Source organism: Eucyclogobius newberryi, unplaced genomic scaffold, assembly GCF_026437365.1.
Source record: "Eucyclogobius newberryi isolate DKJ021-1_F unplaced genomic scaffold, fEucNew1.0.hap1 SCAF_17, whole genome shotgun sequence".
Classification (NCBI taxonomy): Eukaryota; Metazoa; Chordata; class Actinopteri; order Gobiiformes; family Gobiidae; genus Eucyclogobius; species Eucyclogobius newberryi.
In genome coordinates this window covers 18,546,464-18,563,199 of record NW_027315801.1, presented here as the reverse complement: position 1 = coordinate 18,563,199, position 16,736 = coordinate 18,546,464, and the positions used below count along the sequence as shown (strand labels likewise).

The window sequence follows — 16,736 nt, the reverse complement described above, 5'->3', positions numbered from 1 at the left end:
GGGGCGGGGTCTGGAGGACTAAAGAGGAGAGTGAGGGGCGGGGTCTGGAGGACTAAAGAGGAGAGTGAGGGGTGTGATCTGGAGGACTAAAGGGGAGAGTGAGGGGCGGGATCTGGAGGACTAAAGAGGAGAGTGAGGGGTGTGATCTGGAGGACTAAAGGGGAGAGTGAGGGGCGGGGTCTGGAGGACTAAAGAGGAGAAGGAGGGGAGGGGTCTGGAGGACTAAAGAGGAGAGTGAGGGGCGGGGTCTGGAGGACTAAAGAGGAGAGTGAGGGGTGTGATCTGGAGGACTAAAGGGGAGAGTGAGGGGCGGGGCCTGGAGGAGTTACATTGGGTTGTTCGTTAACTTGTGTATATGCAGGTGTTTCCATTTGTTGTCATCATTATTTACTTTAATTAAAGTTTGATGTAAATTGCACCATTTGAATGTTTTTCTTGCAGCTTGTATTTTGTGGTGAACCGGCAGAGAAGGACCGACAGCTGCTGATGCAAACCAATACAGCACATTTCAAGGTTTGCTCTGCTCTGCCTCTGGTGGATTCATTTCATATACAGTATAAAATTATTGTCTCACTTTGACACTTTCATATTCAGGTCCATATTCACCAAGATACTTTCCAAAAGAAAAAGCAGACTGCAGATCTCTGGGCCTCCACTGCATCAAAGAAACAAGGTGAGAAGGTCCACCTCAGCTGCCGCGTGTAAGGGCCTGCTCCTCACTAATAAGGGCCTGCTCCTCACTAATAAGGGCCTGCTCCTCACTAATAAGGGCCTGCGCCTCACTAATAAGGGCCTGCTCCTCACTAATAAGGGCCTGCTCCTCACTAAGGGCCTGCGCCTCACTAAGGGCCTGCTCCTCTGTAGGGAACATCCTGAGCTACTGGTGCTTCTCGCCGGGCTTCAGCATGCAGGACCTGGTCAATCAAGGCGTCCGCTGCATCATCCTGACCAGTGGGACACTTTCGCCTCTGTCCTCCTTCACCTCTGAAATGAGAATGTAAGTTTCTTCATGCTGCGTGTGGGACAAGGGCTATATTACTTGAGAGCTGAGTGTCGAGTGCTTCTGCCCTTAGAGACTTTCCTATTCGCCTGGAGAACGGTCATGTGATCGAGAGGGACCAGATCTTTGTAAGTGTGATCGAGCGAGGTCCTGATGAGGTGCAGCTGACTTCAGCTTTTGACAGACGGTTAGTCCACAACATGATTTATATCTAGTGTTCTGATTCAGGCAACAGGAGCGTCTGAAAACAGTCACACTTGACTTTACTGCATGGTATTAACATATAATGGACATGGCACAGCTCCAGGGTGAATGGATTTTACAGCCCTGTTTCTGGACTTAACAGTCTTTTAAGCATGTGTGAAAATGCCCAGTAAAATTGTTGTCTGATCGATCTGTCTATTAATTAAGTGATTACTATAGTTACTTTTAGTTATCATGTTACCAGTGAAGAATGAATGCTCTTTGGGTGTCTTGAAATATTTATCATGCTGTGTTCATGTGGTCTTCGGGTGCTCTGCTTTTCAAGATGAGATGTCGGCTACCAAACTTGCATTCATGTGCTTTTTATCTTTAAAAAATGTTGCCTGTTAGACAGTCCCTTAGTCAGCTTTTTAACAGCTAATTAAATAGTTGTGTCAGTAGGGTCTTTTTGTGCAAAGAGACTCCTATAGTTTTAAGCTTGGTCTTAAATGAAGAGACTGTGTTGGCCTCTTTAACATGGACAGGAGCTGATTCCATAACACAGGAGCTTGGGAGCTACACGCTCTACCTCCTACTGTGCTTTTAGAGACTCTTGGGACCACCAGAAGGCTCTACCTCCTACTGTGCTTTTAGAGACTCTTGGGACCACCAGAAGGCTCTACCTCCTACTGTGCTTTTTGAGACTCTTGGGACCACCAGAAGGCTCTACGTCCTTCTGTGCTCTTTGAGACTCTTGGGACCACCAGAAGGCCAGCATTTTGAGAGTGAAGAGCTCTGTTGATGATATGGTTCTATAGTATCTTTGAGGTAGGTGTTTGAGGCCATGTCATTTATGGCTTTGTAAGTCAGGAGGAGGAGTTCAAATTTGATTCTAAACTCGACAGGAGCCAGTGAAGAGACTCCAGCACCGGCGTAATGTGCTCTCTTCTTTTAGTTCCTGTTAGTAATCTTACTGCTGAGTTTTGGCCCGTAGGCTTTATAAGACAGGAAAGACTGCGTGAAATGGATGTGAGAGAGAAGAAGGGAGGACATGCAGTCAATAGTCTAGAGTCAGGATTTGAACTCGCGACATTGCGGCCGGCTGCACATGCAGCCTGGCAACCTAACCCTGGCACGTGTGTGCTCACCACTCGACCACCGGGCAGACACTGCTGCATTTTGAACCAGTTGAAAGCTTTTATAGAGCTTTTAGGACATGCTGTTACAGTAGTCTAATCTAGATCGCGTTTGTTCTGATTTTAGCTATATTATGCAGATAGAAGGTTGTTTTATAGTAATGATTTATATGCACTTTGAACGAGAGCTCCTGGTCAAATAAGACTCCATGGTTACTTGACACATTGTCAAGTGTGACTCTGCTCAGATAAAGAGTCCCAAACGTTTAGGGTCTTGTACCACTGTTTTTTTTTCAAGGTTAAGAAGCAGATCATTATTATTAACAGCATAATTATTACTACTACTTCTCTGTACAATGATGTCAATTTGGTTCACAGTTACGTGATAATCCATAAAAAAGTAATCAAGTACATAAATCAAAGCAAATGTTTATCCCTAACTGTACATTTTTCTGTAACAGCTTTCTCCCTGAAAACATGGCGTCGCTGGGCAGCACTATAGGTAAGATGAGATTTCCACACTGCATCATTCTCCTTTTGTCTCTTCTATTCATATAATATCTGCCTTTACTTTTTGCTGCAGCTAATTTGAGTCGAGTGGTTCCCCATGGTCTCCTCGTGTTTTTCCCCTCTTTCCCGTTAATGGAAAAAACTCTGGAATTTTGGAGAGTACGTTCAAATGTTAATTATGCTTAAAATCCACCGTTACATCAAATGTTCCTCCTTCTATCCTGTGTTTCACCAGGAGAAAGGTCAGGCCAATCGCATTGAGAACGTGAAACCAATGTTTGTGGAGCCCAAAGGGAAAGGCACCTTCACAGAGGTATTGGGCTTTGCTTTGCTCTGGGGTCTGGATCAACCCTTGTAATTCTTTCCAAACTCAACCTTGCAGGTGATCGAAGGCTACTACAGCAAAGTGGATGATCCCGTCTCAAAGGGAGGGAGCTTTTTTGCTGTGTGTCGAGGAAAGGTGGGTGTTCTCTCTGTTTGATTTGTTTCTGATACAACTCCTAACACTTCAATTCGGCACCGTATTTGGGATTTGAATAAGGCTAACTATGGATGACCCTCAGTGCTTTGATAAATGGAGTACAAGTACTTTAAGTCTTTAAAATGATTTAATGCATAACTTAACAAATGCTTTCATTTAAAGAGTTAGGATAAAAAAATAATTGGTAAATGCTTTTATTAAAACATTAAATTATTTAACAGATACATTTAGTAAAAGAGTTTTTAAAAGTAGATATAGTAAAACAATTACTTAAGGCATTTACTAATGCTTTGTAAAGTATATTAGCTTTTCTGATTAGTTTCTCCACTTTTTTCTCCGTTTAGCTTTTCCATGGCACTCCTGGTTAATGTAAAGCATATTATTAAAGTGCACTAAAAAGAGCTCACAAGTTGGTTCACAAGGTGCTCTAACCAATCAGAGCTTTTACTAGTTCACTTTTATTATTTACTTTAAAGTGCGTATGACAGGTTTTTACGATCTTATAGTTTTGACTTTATTTGGTGTATTTATACCTGTTGTAAATGTAGATTATTGTTTTACATAAAATTAGTAGGTATTTGGGGAGAAAGGTAGAAACATCTGTAGAAAGTGATATCACACCATGTACACTCATTCCAGACAAAATGTATGCATAATTTACACCAAGGAACTACTTTTTTGACTCCCTCAACAATAATTTAACAAAATAAAGGTGCTCTTGTATGTTTTTATTTGTCAAAATAAAAAGTGCCATTAGAAGAGTTTTTGCCCAGTGTTTGCTGGTTAATTTCCTAGTGTGATGTCATCAATTACAAACAGGAAGTGGAATAATAAACCTAAAAAATTAGCTATTCTGTGTCTATTCCATTTTTTACATTTTTATATATTATATTTATCTTAACTGCATTTTAGTTCAATGAGTTGTCCAACCTGAGGCATTTTAAGGCTGGTTTATAGTCCAGACATGAACCTTTCAAGCTTCTGCAGAGCTAATCAGGGCCCAGGTGAATCATGGTAATTCGAACTATTTATTTTGCATTTATCTATTTACTTGGACCATAAACACATTAGGCCCGTTAGCCCAACCAATCACAGCTCTTGCTGCACTTTGATTCAAAGTGACTTTCAGTTTTCAAAGTGTTTGTTATTTAGTTTATTGAAATAAACTAACTTTCAAACTTGTATGAATATAAGTATGATTTTAAAAACTATTTGGATAAAAAATCTATCCTAATAAATGTGGCACTCAGGGTCCTCCAAATGAAGTCACTTGCTCGGACATACTTATAGTATAAGTATAGTATTTGAATACTGTGGCCTTTTAGAGCGTAGTCTGGTACGAGAGGCTGTGAGGAGCTGTAAACACAGGATTTTGTACCGCTTGGTTTTCCTTCAAGTCCTTTCCAGTGACTGAGCTCTGTGCTGCTCCAGGCCAGTGAAGGTCTGGATTTTGCAGACTCGTACGGCCGGGGCGTCATCATCACTGGTCTGCCGTTTCCTCCGAGGATGGACCCGCGTGTCATTCTGAAGATGCAGTTTCTGGACGAGATGTGTCGTAAGAAAACTCCTGGTGTTAAGGTCAGCAATGTCTGCCTCAAACAGCTAGAATATGTCATTTATTGTTTACACAGATGAAGTTGCTTTTGAAGCAAGGCTATCCGGGCTAACCGCCTCCTGAACAATTACCTCCCTTTCACACCTTGCTCACATGAGCAAGGGGTCTTGCTCAGAGACACAACAACAGTAGGATTTTGCTAGAGCTCGATTCTGATACAATTTCAAATTTCCACTGGTTTGCTTTGGAGTGGATCGGTACAAACTGAAAGTGTCCCTACTGTCTTAAGTGAACTTGTTAAAAAGATCCAAAGGCCTTGTGAGGTCTAACTTCCAAAGAGCTAAAGAGGACCCCCACACTCAGATTACGGGATAAAACAAGATGGCAAAAATCATCATTTCTCATCAAACATCGATGATTGATCTTGTGCTAAACCGTCATGTATCCAGTGATGCTAACTATGTTGAGCCTACATGCTCAGCAAAACAAAGCTAGTTCATATTAGCATCAGCTGTTAAGACCCAAACATTAATTCCAGTGCAAAATACAACCAACATTATCCAAACCCAATAAAGAGACATTAAAATGTGGCGCAGGGAAGTGCAATTAATGCTGACGATGAACTGAAATAAGTTTCCTGTTTAATGTAGCTTGAACCATGTCTCACAGACACAGACTTGGATTTGCTTCAATACACATGTAGCGCCCTGCCCAGTAAAGGCGTTCTTTGGTGTACATTTTGTGCAAATCACATGGTTTTAGGTCAGTTTTAAGTTCTTCATTCAAATGTACTATTTTTATTTAAAATATAACATTTAAATTGTGTAGTGGGTTGAATTGAAAGGACTGGCTTTATTGAGCTTAAATGCTCCTGTGTTTTGAGCAGTACTTGACGGGACAGGAGTGGTACCGGCAGCAGGCCTTCCGGGCTGTGAACCAGGCTGTGGGCCGAGTCATCCGCCACAAAGAGGATTATGGAGCCATCTTTCTGTGTGATGAGAGGTATTTATACAGAACTTTTCGTTAATCCCATTATTGTAGAAACCTCTGTGTCTAAGGGCCTTTTCACATGTTACTGTGCTCTGTGGAGCGCCCTCACTGCGCTCTGTGGAGCGCCCTCACTGTGCTCTGGAGCGCCCTCACTGCGCTCTGTGGAACGTCCGTCTGTGGAGCACCCTCACTGCGGTCTGTGGTGCCCTCACTGCGGCCTGTTGAGCGTCCTCACTGTGCTCTGGAGCGTCCTCACTGTGCTCTGGAGCGCCCTCACTGCGGTCTGTGGAGCGCCCTCACTGCGCCCTCACTGCGGTCTGTGGAGCGCCCTCACTGCGGTCTGTGGAGCGCCCTCACTGTGCTCTGGAGCGCCCTCACTGTGCTCTGTGGAGCGCCCTCACTGTGCTCTGTGGAGCGCCCTCACTGTGCTCTGTGGAGCGCCCTCACTGTGCTCTGTGGAGCGCCCTCACTGCGCTCTGTTGAGCGCCCTCACTGCGCTCTGTTGAGCGCCCTCACTGTGCTCTGTGGAGCGCCCTCACTGCGGTCTGTGGAGCGCCCTCACTGCGGTCTGTGGAGCGCCCTCACTGCGGTCTGTGGAGCGCCCTCACTGCGCTCTGTGGTGCGCCCTCACTGCGCTCTGTGGTGCGCCCTCACTGTGCTCTGGAGCGTCCTCACTGGGCTCTGTGGGCTCTGTGGAGCGCACTCACTGGGCTCTGTGGAGAGTGCACTCACTGCGATCAGCTGACGTCATGACGACAGACTTCAAACGAGCAGTCGCATGGAGGCGCCACTAGGGCTGCAAGATTAATCACAATCGAATTGAAATCAATTTGAATAGAAAAGGCAAAACGCCATTTCCTCCATAAACACCAAAATAATTCTCTAATTCTGCACAAAAACTGCCACGTATAGTTCAATCTTTTAGTAGTTTGTCAATTCATTGACCTTTTTCAGTCTTTTGACAATTTGCTGAGTCGAGGCTCAGTTGGCACGTCAATGTCTAGTCAATCACTCAATTTTTGCAACTATTTAAATTTGATGGCTTGATAGGACTGGGCAATTTGACAAAGGTAAATAACCAAGTTAATTTATGGTTAACGTGTGCTTATCAGAGAAGAGACTTTAAAGCAGCTCTGCTTGTGTACAAGTCTCTCATGGCCTAGCACCAAAGTACATCTCAGACATGTTAGTGCCATATGAACCATCTCAGACTCTGAGGACCTCAGGGACCGGCCTCCTGCTGGTGCCCAGAGTCAGGACTAAACATGGACCGGCCTCCTGCTGGTGCTCAGTGTCAGGACTAAACATGGACCGGCCTCCTGCTGGTGCTCAGTGTCAGGACTAAACATGGACCGGCCTCCTGCTGGTGCCAGAGTCAGGACTAAACATGGACCGGCCTCCTGCTGGTGCCAGAGTCAGGACTAAACATGGACCAGCCTCCTGCTGGTGCCAGAGTCAGGACTAAACATGGACCGACCTCCTGCTGGTGCCAGAGTCAGGACTAAACATGGACCGACCTCCTGCTGGTGCCAGAGTCAGGACTAAACATGGGGAATTTGTGTTTCAGTTTTATGCAGCTAAAATCTGGAACATTCTTCCTGAAGATGTGAGACCGGTTCTACTCTGAATATGTTCAAATCTAAGATAAAAAACAGTTTTGTTTAGCTGTGTTTGACTGAAAGGATTTTTCTTTGCACTCTTCTCTTTTATGTTTTTATCTGTTTGGTGATTTCTGTCATTTCTTTGTGATTTTGATGCATTTTTCCTGTTGTGTGAAGCACTTTGAATTGCCTTCTGTATGAAATGTGCGACACAAATAAACTTGCTTGCCTTATCCACAACATTGCATAAAAGTGAACTCAATTATTTATTTTTTCCAGGTTTAAAGGTCCTAATGCCATCGCCCAGCTGCCCAAGTGGGTCCGGCCCTATGTTCGGCCTTATGTAGCCTTTGGAAATGTGGTTCGGGATGTGTCACAGTTTTTCAGAGTTGCACAGAAAACGGTACAAATGATGTAATAGTAATGATGGTGAAAATGCCTTCTGAATGTTTAATCTGCTGTGTTTAGAGACCTCCTGTAGAGAAAAAGCCCACTGCCCGCAGAGAGACTGCAGTGTGTTTATCTGACACTAGCTCCAGCACAAGCAGGAGCGCTCAGAGCTCACAGAGCGCTCCGGGACGGCAGCCTCAGATGGCCAAAGCTGTGGACGCACACATCCCCAGTTTGAAGCGAAGGAGGCTGGGTGAGTCAAGTTAAAGGATACATATTCTGTATTATTAGGCCCGAGCGCCACAAGCTGGTGAGAGGCCTTTTCGTTCCATAAGGCGGTGCGAAGCGAGCGCTTTCCAAAAATGTATGGTGTATGAAATTTGAAAAATGGGAAACATTGTTTTCACATCGGAATATTATTCGTCTTCTTTCTTTCTTCTCAGGACCAACCCCCCTATTTTTCACCCAGTTAGCATTGACGAAAAGTCACAAAAATTTGCACACGTCCTAAAAATTGAGCCAATCTGGCTATTACCCTTTTCTAAAATGTTAAAAATTGGCGCGTCAGCGCCCCCAAATGTACCAAAAATGCATTGAGTGATAGGAAATGCATCCATCCATCCATTTTCTTCCACTTTATCCGGGGCCGGGTCGCGGGGGCAGCAGTCTAACCAGGGACTCCCAGACTTCCTACTCCCCAGACACTTCCTCCAACTCCTCCGTGGGGATCCCGAGGCGTTCCTAGGCCAGCTGAGAGACATAGTCTCTCCAGCGTGTCCTGGGAAGAGGCCCCGGGGCCTCTTCCCGGTGGGACATGCCTGAAACACCTCCCGAGGGAGGCGCCCAGGAGGCATCCGGAACAGATGCCCGAGCCACCTCAGCTGGCTCCTCTCGACGTGGAGGAGCAGCGGCTCTACTCCGAGCTCCCCCCGTGTGGCCGAGCTCCTCACCTTATCTCTAAGGGAGCGCCCAGCCACCCGGTGGAGGAAACTCATTTCGAACGCTTGTATCCGCGATCTTGTTCTTTCGGTCATTACCCAAAGCTCAAGACCATAGGTGAGGGTAGGAACGTAGACCGACCGGTGAATCGAGAGCTTTGCCTTTCGACAAAGGTCCGATGCAGCGACTGCAGCCGCTGCACCGATCCGCCTGTCAATCTCACGCTCCATCCTTCCCTCACTCGTGAACAAGACCCCGAGATACTTGAACTCCTCTACTTAGGGCAAAGACTCCCCACCCACCTGAAGAGGGCAAGCCACCTTTTTCCGGTCGAGAACCATGGCCTCGGATTTGGAGGTGCTGATTCTCATCCCAGCCGCTTCACACACTGCTGCAAACCGTCCCAGTGCATGTTGCAGGTCCGGGTTTGATGGAGCCATCAGGACAACATCGTCTGCAAACAGCAGAGATGGAATCCTGTGGTCCCCAAACCGGACACCCTCCGACCCCTGACTGCGCCTAGAAATTCTGTCCATAAAAATCATGAACAGAACCGGTGACAAACGGCAGCCCTGGCGGAGTCCAACATGCACTGGGAACAGGTCTGACTTACTGCCGGCAATGTGAACACAGCTCCTGCTCCGGTCATACAGGGACCGGACAGCCCTGAGCAAAGGGCCCCGGACCCCATACTCCCGGAGCACCCCCCAAAGGACACCCCGAGGGACACGGTCGAAAGCCTTCTCCAGATCCACAAAGCACATGTGTACTGGTTGGGCAAACACCCATGAACCCTCGAGCACCCGATGGAGAGTATAGAGCTGGTCCAGTGTTCCACGACCGGGACGAAAACCACTCTGCTCCTCCTGAATCCGAGGTTAGACTATATCGGTCGGATTCTCCTTTCCAGTACCTTGGAATACACCTTATCGGGGAGGCTGAGGAGTGTGATCCCTCTGTAGTTGGAACACACCCTCCGGTCCCCTTTCGTGAACAGAAGGACCACCACCTCGCTCTGCCAGTCCAGAGGCACTGTCCCCGACCGCCACGCAATGTTGCAGAGACGTGTCAGCCAAGACAGTCCTACAACATCCATCGACTTTAAGTACTCAGGGCGGATCTCATCCACCCCCGGAGCCCTGCCACTGAGGAGTTTGCGAACAACCTCAGTGACTTCAGCTTGGGTGATGGATGAGCTAGTCTCTACTTCCTCTTCGGAAGACGTGACTGAGGGATTAAGGAGGTCCTCAAATTATTTCTTCCACCGTCCGACGACATCCTCAGTCAAGGTCAGCAGGCCTCCACCCACACCGTAAACGGTGTTGGTGAGGCACTGCTTCCCCCTCCTGAGGCACCGGACGGTTTGCCAGAATTTCTTTGGGGCCGACCGATAGTCCTCCTCCATGGTCTCCCCGAACTCCTCCCAGGCCCGGGTTTTTGCCTCTGCGACAGCACAAGCTGCGGCTCGCCTGGCCTGCCGATACCCGTCGATGACCTCAGGAGACCCACAAGCCAGAGTGGCCTGATAGGCCTCCTTCTTCAGTCTGACGGCATCCCTTACTTCCGGTGTCCACCACCGGGTTCGAGGGTTGCCGCCACGACAGGCCACGAGAGACCTTGCGACCACAGCTCCGAGCAGCCGCATCAACAATGGAGGCGGAGAACATGGTACACTCGGACTCGATGTCCCCAGCCTCCCCCGGGACATGGGAGAAGCTCTCCCGGAGGTGCGAGTTGAATACCCTACTGACAGAGAGCTCCGCAAGACGTTCCCAACAGACCCTCACAATGCGCTTGGGTCTGCCAAGTCTGTCCGGCTTCCTCCTCCGCTAGCGGATGCAACTCACCACCAGGTGGTGATCGGTTGACAACTCTGCCCCTCTCTTCACCCGAGTGTCCAAGACACGCGGCCGGAGGTCAGATGACACGATCATTGACCTCCGGCCTAGGGTGTCCTGGTTCCACGTGTACTGGTGGACACCCTTGTGCTTGAACACAGTATTCGTTATGGACAATCCGTGGCTAGCACAGAAGACCAATAACTGAACACCACTCGGGTTCAGATCGGGGAAGCTGTTCTTCCCGATCACCCCTCTCCAGGTGTCACTGTCATTGCCCACGTGGGCGTTGAAGTCCCCCAGTAGACCAACGAAGTCCCCGGTCTGTGCACTGTCCAGTACCCCTCCCAAGGACTCCAAGAAGACCGGGTACTCTGCACTGCTGTTTGGCCCATAGGCCGCCACAACAGTGAGAGACCTGTCCCCCACCCGAAGGCGAAGGGACACGACCCTCTCGTCCACCGGGGTGAACTCTAACACGTGGTGGCTGAGCTGAGGGGCTATAAGCAAACCTACACCAGCCCGCCGCCTCTCCCCGCGGGCAACACCAGAGAAGTAGAGCGTCCAGCCCCTCTCGAGGAGATGGGTTCCAGATCCCAAACTGTGCATCGAGGTGAGGCCGACTATATCTAGTCTATCGCTCAACCTCCTGCACAAGCTCAGGCTCTTTCCCCCCCAGCGAGGTGACATTCCATGTCCCTAGAGTTAGTCTCTATGTCTGAAGATCTGGTCGCCGAGGCCCCTGCCGTCGACCGCCGCCCAGATCTCTCTGCATCGGTCCCTTATGGATATTCTGAACCGATCTTTGTCTGACCCGTCACCAAGGACCTGATTGCCTTGGGAGACCCAACCAGGGGCTTGAAGCCCCTGACAACATAGCTCCCCTGATCATTCGGGCACTCAAACCCCTCCACCACGCTAAGGTGTCGGTTCAGGGAAATGACCAAAAAAAATAATCTGTTCGTAGAATCATGAAATTTGGCACGGAGATGGATGGTTACAAGATAAATAAAAAATATTATTACCGCAATGCCGTCCGCCCAACCAAATGTCGGCCATATTGGTTAAAAAATGGCTAAGCATGACTCGGGAGTGTTTCCAAATGTCGTACTTTTACAAACTCCTCCCAGAGCGTTGGCCCTAAAGAGCTGAAATTTGGTGAAAATGGTGCTGAGGAGTGGGACATCAAAAGTCATTCAAATCACTTTGATACCTGTCACAGTCTCTGTGCGGCGAAGCCGCAAACTGTAGCTCGAATTTCAGAAATTTTTCAATTTTTAAATTTGCTGCCGTTTGCGCAGATAAAGTCCCAATTGTGTCAAATTAGAATCAGTTGTTAAACTCTTTGCCCTAAACCTACTTGAAGTGAAATAAATTAATTTGGCGCGACAGCGCCCCCTACAGATTTTATATGGAGGGTAAAATATTTAGTTTTGCGAAATTTTACACAAAATTCTATTTTGGCATCCGATCAAAAAAGTCAATGAGACCCACGTCATAATTTTTACGGCTTTTGCCGTAGTGATGACAGAAACCTCCCATGTTATTCCAATGGGGAAATCGCCAGATCTCTGAAATTCAAACATGCTTACACTTTGTACTCTTCCTAGGGTGTTAGCCCTATTAACCTGAAATTTGGGGAGACTCATCTTCAGGGGTGGACCATCAAAAGTTATAATTTTTTTTCTTCTAAGAGTCATGGTCTCTGTGCGGCCAAGAATTCAAAACAAAATTGCTTTTTGATGGGAAAGCAAAGGGGAGAAGATGTGACAGCGTCAAGGATTCAGCAGTAGGTGTAATAAAAGGAAAATTGGGGCGCGTTAGTGCCCCCTCCTCTTGCGGCGTGGCCAGGGCTGATCATTGCCGCTTGCGGCTATATTTTCAATTGTTCTTGTCCTTTAAACATGCTTTTGAGTGCCTCTCATGTTTTAGAGCTTAAAATAGTTTACAAACAGCAGAAATTACATCATACCAGTCAGGTGTTTCCCATGTCAGGAAGTAAGTTCAATCTACTTTCGCTCACACTCTAAAAAGTAGCATCCCAACAACTGCAGACGGACCCTTCTCAAATAGTTGTGTGTGTGAATGTGTGTCTGTCTGTGTGTAGATGACCATAATGGGCCGAACGGGATGGCCAAAATCTGTATTGAGTACGAGTCTGGAGCCCCTGAGAACCACAGGAGGCCCACCACTCTGCTGGCCGCTCTGGAACAAGACCATCTGGGAGGACCAAAGGATGAGTCCTGGGCAGGCGAGGAGAAGGTACTCGAGTGTGCTCAAACAGACCAATCTGATCTTCAGTCGAATATTTTAGAAGGCAGGAGTGCCACTTAAATTTGTAGATGTTATAAAGTTGTCCTTTTGGTAGATTGGAATGAAACATTTACCCCAACTCTTCTTCCTTTTTTAGAGTAACGAGGAACGTAACGGGTTGGTTTTGTGCACCCATGTAATCTAGTACTTGTTACTAATGTGTTAGTTTTGGTTGGTTCTCACCTCTCTCATCTTGTCTCTACAATCCCAGAGCTCAGTGTTGTGACCATGTGCACTGCAACTAGTGACTTGTCCTCACGCCAAAGACATAAACTCTGATGTACGCTTCTTCGTTATAACCACTGTTTTGTATCTGAGGAGTAAATATAGAGTAACAGCGATGTGGTGAGTTTGATTTAAATAAACTAGTTTAAAACAAACGGATAGTTTATAAAAGACCCAAGAGTACTCTTGGGTAACCAAGAGTAACCTTTTACTTTTATAACATAGTAACGCAACGCATTAGTTTTTGAGGGCAGTAACGAGGTAATTTAACGAGTTACTTTTAAAAGTAAGCAACATCTCTATATACAGTATTACATCGTGTACCATAGGGCTGGGAATCACTGGGTACCTCACGATACATTTTTTCAATACTTTGATCTTGATCTAAGCAGACAATCATACTCCGCTCTTATGTCCTCTCCCATGCAGAGGAATCATCTGCTTTGTCTGCTGCACTGCTGTTACTTTAAACCTTGTGAGGTTCAAAGTTCACCCAGCACAACCATGGGGCAGGTGATGTTTCTGTTTTCTGTCTTTTGTGTAGGCGAGCCGGCTGTCCACTCTGTCACTGCAGTATGACAAGAGGATCCACGACGAACTCAGAGGAGGAAAGCGCAAAATCAAAGTAGTCCAAGAGCAGGTTTGTACAAAGCAGCGTTCTCACCGTAGGCCGCACTTCTGAGGTTAATGTAGGTGAGCTGCAGTGTCACAGAAATGAATGCATCAGGTCCGTCTGGGCAAGCTGCCCTAAACATCATGTGTAAATATTATATACTGCTGACCTGACCAGCCAGTTCCTCCCACATTATGTTCAAATGAGGTTTTGTAAAGTAGTCTGTCCAAACGTGTTGGGAATAGCTGGTCAGGCAAGGATACTGGCCGTCTGTCCATGTTTACACAATATAAGTGTGCTTCTGGGAACATATGGATACTCATGGATCTGTGGTGTTTCTCTGAAGAAAAGGTGTGTCTCTGAGGACATGTCTGAGGAAGGCAAAGCCAGCAGAGCAAAGGGTTTCCTGGCAGAGATGAAGAAGACCCTCAGCCAGGTGAACTTTGAGCGAGTTGTCCAAGCTCTGCAGAGCTACAAGAAGACTGATGACTTGGACACACTGTTAGTGGAGACGGCTGTGTTAGCTGAGGACGCCAACACTCACAATCTACTACGAGGTAATGACCTGTTTTCAGTTACGGCTCTGTTTGTCTGCATTTCACTCGTCATCCGAACAACTGCTTACATTTGTTGGTAAAACAGGTTTTTACCAGTTTGTTCGTCCTCATCACAAGAAGAGGTTTGATGAGCAGTGCAGACTGCAGACAGGAAATGGCTGTGGCTTTAAGTCAGACCACGCTCTGTCAAAAGAGTACAAGAAAACACTTGTTGAACAAGGTCAGGAATGTTTGCTCATTCTGGTTTTTTTTTCCATTGTATTCGATAGTGTTTTTCTACTGTTTGATTTCCTCTGGCACACAAGCAGAAGATGGACAGTTCTCTTTCTGTCTCTTTGCAGGAAGCCGTGTGTGCCCTGCTCCCACTTCGACCTGCACTCTGCTGAACACACAGCAACTGAACCAAGGAGGAGCACACCTCAGCCCAGGTCTGAGCTCCCAGCATGCTCCTCTTCAGCTGGAACTCAACTGTTCTCATCCACATGTCTGCAGTAAAACCAGTCTCAGAAAAACGAGCCCTGTCTTCTGGCTAAATGTCCTTTTAACTACTGCTTTATCCCATCACAATAGAATAGTGGAAATAGAGTTAATTTGTGCAGACAGTAAAGACGTTTGGGCCGCTTTGGTCTCATGAGGATCGGCCCTGTACTTTCACAAATGTATCAACTTCTATCAACCCCTTCTGCCAGTGTGTGTGCACCATAAGAGCGTGTTCATGACTCCTCCCACTCTGCCCTCTGACCCCTGTCCTTCCTCCATGTGTCAGTGTGCTTCTGCGCTGTGCAAACTTTGCTTTATGAAAGGAAAGTACAAAGTGTTTTACTCTGACCGATCTCCTGAGCTTATTGAACACAAGCCACTGCTCGTGTTGGAACTGATGTGATGGGCCTAAATGTGACATGAAAAGCCTCCTAAATGACTCCAGTGGTATGGGTTAGGGTTAGTCATAGACCTATGTCAAGCTGAATGCATAAAACACAGGTCAGCTTTATCATAGAAGAGATGAAGTATGCAATATTTCTGAATTGACATTTGGGTAGGTGTATCATAATGAAGATAATATGATTAACTGCGATAATTTAATTGCAATATTTTTGTCAGATTTGTATTTAAATGGATCCCAAGCCTAATATTAAGCATAAACCAGGATAAAATATCTAAATTTTCACAGTATAACTACCTCCTTTTGACACTGTTGTCATTTGAAGCCACCTCTGATGTAGTATGTTCAGAGTGTAGTGTTGCCATGGTGACCTCTTGTCTCCTGTAGACCCCGTGACAGCGCTGTCCTCATCGTGCAGCCAGCTCAGCACCCAGCTGCTGAACCAGGGAGAAGAGCATCTTAAATGTGGAGGTCTGCTGCCGTCTCAAACTGGTACAGTCGCTTCACTCGCTCTTATCACAAGTACAAGTATAAAATTTTAGTGTTTTTGCTTTAGTTTCAGCTCCAAAGACTGAAATCCACGCCACATTCTTAGCCAACGTGAAGAAAGCTTTGGGAGCTGAGAAATCGTCTCGACTCTTCCAAGCCATCCGCAGCTACAAGCAAACGGACAACTACGAGCAGCTGGTCAGCGTTGTGGTGAGCCTCCTGACCGAGAGGGACGAGGACTTCCACCTCCTCACCAGTATGTCTCAAGACTTTACACATACTTTACACTTTAAAGGACTCTAATCCAATGCTTTCTTTGGAAGGATTTGGAGCGTTCATTCGTCCTCAGCATAAAACACAGTACAAAGAACTGTTGGCGTCACTGACCGGTCAGACCACTGCCCCCACTGAACTCTCTGTAGTGGACGAACAACCTACACACAACGGTGAGTCGTGTGTGTCTCTCTGTGTGCGTGCGTGCGTGTGTACAGTTGCAAGATAAAACATGTCTACTCTTTTTTGCATACTTACCACTTTTATTTTTAAGACAACACAAGTAAACATAAAATGCAGGTACAAAATGATATACCTAACCTGATGAACCTAAGGAGTTAAGATTGAACAGGGTCAAAGTCCAGTCATGGTCCCACAGAAGACCCCCAGCCTGAGGGAAAGCCAGCGACGGGGGTTTGGGCTGATAAATATGGCTATCCTTGGGCTCAATACTTGTGTTGTGGCTTCTGTGACGACACCCTGCTGTAAGAAGTCACCACTCAAGTCGTCATTGTGTTTTTATTCCAGGACCACCTGCTCTGACGACTCAAAGTAAGATCTCCACTTTTTTCTCAAGCAGTCAAAGAAGATGAGATTTGTCATAGTTTCAGTTGAACTTTGAACAGCACTGCAACTGGATTATGAGTGGAGTATTTTGCCGTGATCTGAATTCCAAGCTGAGACCTCTGAAAGTGAATGTTGCATTTCCCTCAACAAAGTCAGTTACTTTCACTGAGCTGGACCATTTGTCAGTGAACAT

General features: G+C 46.6%; 1 protein-coding gene across 1 annotated transcript in view; it reads left to right on the top strand.

The window, feature by feature from the left end:
• The window catches only part of rtel1 (regulator of telomere elongation helicase 1), a 28,584-nt gene extending 11,933 nt beyond the window's left edge, over positions 1-16,651 (top strand). Inside the window, exons 14-34 of the mRNA XM_072449320.1 lie at positions 442-513; positions 595-673; positions 865-997; positions 1,074-1,187; positions 2,781-2,821; positions 2,903-2,988; positions 3,065-3,142; positions 3,212-3,289; positions 4,742-4,888; positions 5,752-5,867; positions 7,736-7,859; positions 7,925-8,099; positions 12,731-12,885; positions 13,706-13,801; positions 14,121-14,331; positions 14,417-14,551; positions 14,673-14,759; positions 15,602-15,706; positions 15,771-15,959; positions 16,027-16,149; positions 16,505-16,651. Coding sequence (XP_072305421.1) covers positions 442-513; positions 595-673; positions 865-997; positions 1,074-1,187; positions 2,781-2,821; positions 2,903-2,988; positions 3,065-3,142; positions 3,212-3,289; positions 4,742-4,888; positions 5,752-5,867; positions 7,736-7,859; positions 7,925-8,099; positions 12,731-12,885; positions 13,706-13,801; positions 14,121-14,331; positions 14,417-14,551; positions 14,673-14,759; positions 15,602-15,706; positions 15,771-15,959; positions 16,027-16,149; positions 16,505-16,569 — 2,409 coding nt within the window. The 3' untranslated portion in view covers positions 16,570-16,651. The remainder of the gene's footprint in view (positions 1-441; positions 514-594; positions 674-864; positions 998-1,073; positions 1,188-2,780; positions 2,822-2,902; positions 2,989-3,064; positions 3,143-3,211; positions 3,290-4,741; positions 4,889-5,751; positions 5,868-7,735; positions 7,860-7,924; positions 8,100-12,730; positions 12,886-13,705; positions 13,802-14,120; positions 14,332-14,416; positions 14,552-14,672; positions 14,760-15,601; positions 15,707-15,770; positions 15,960-16,026; positions 16,150-16,504) is intronic.
• Positions 16,652-16,736: the final 85 nt, after the last annotated feature.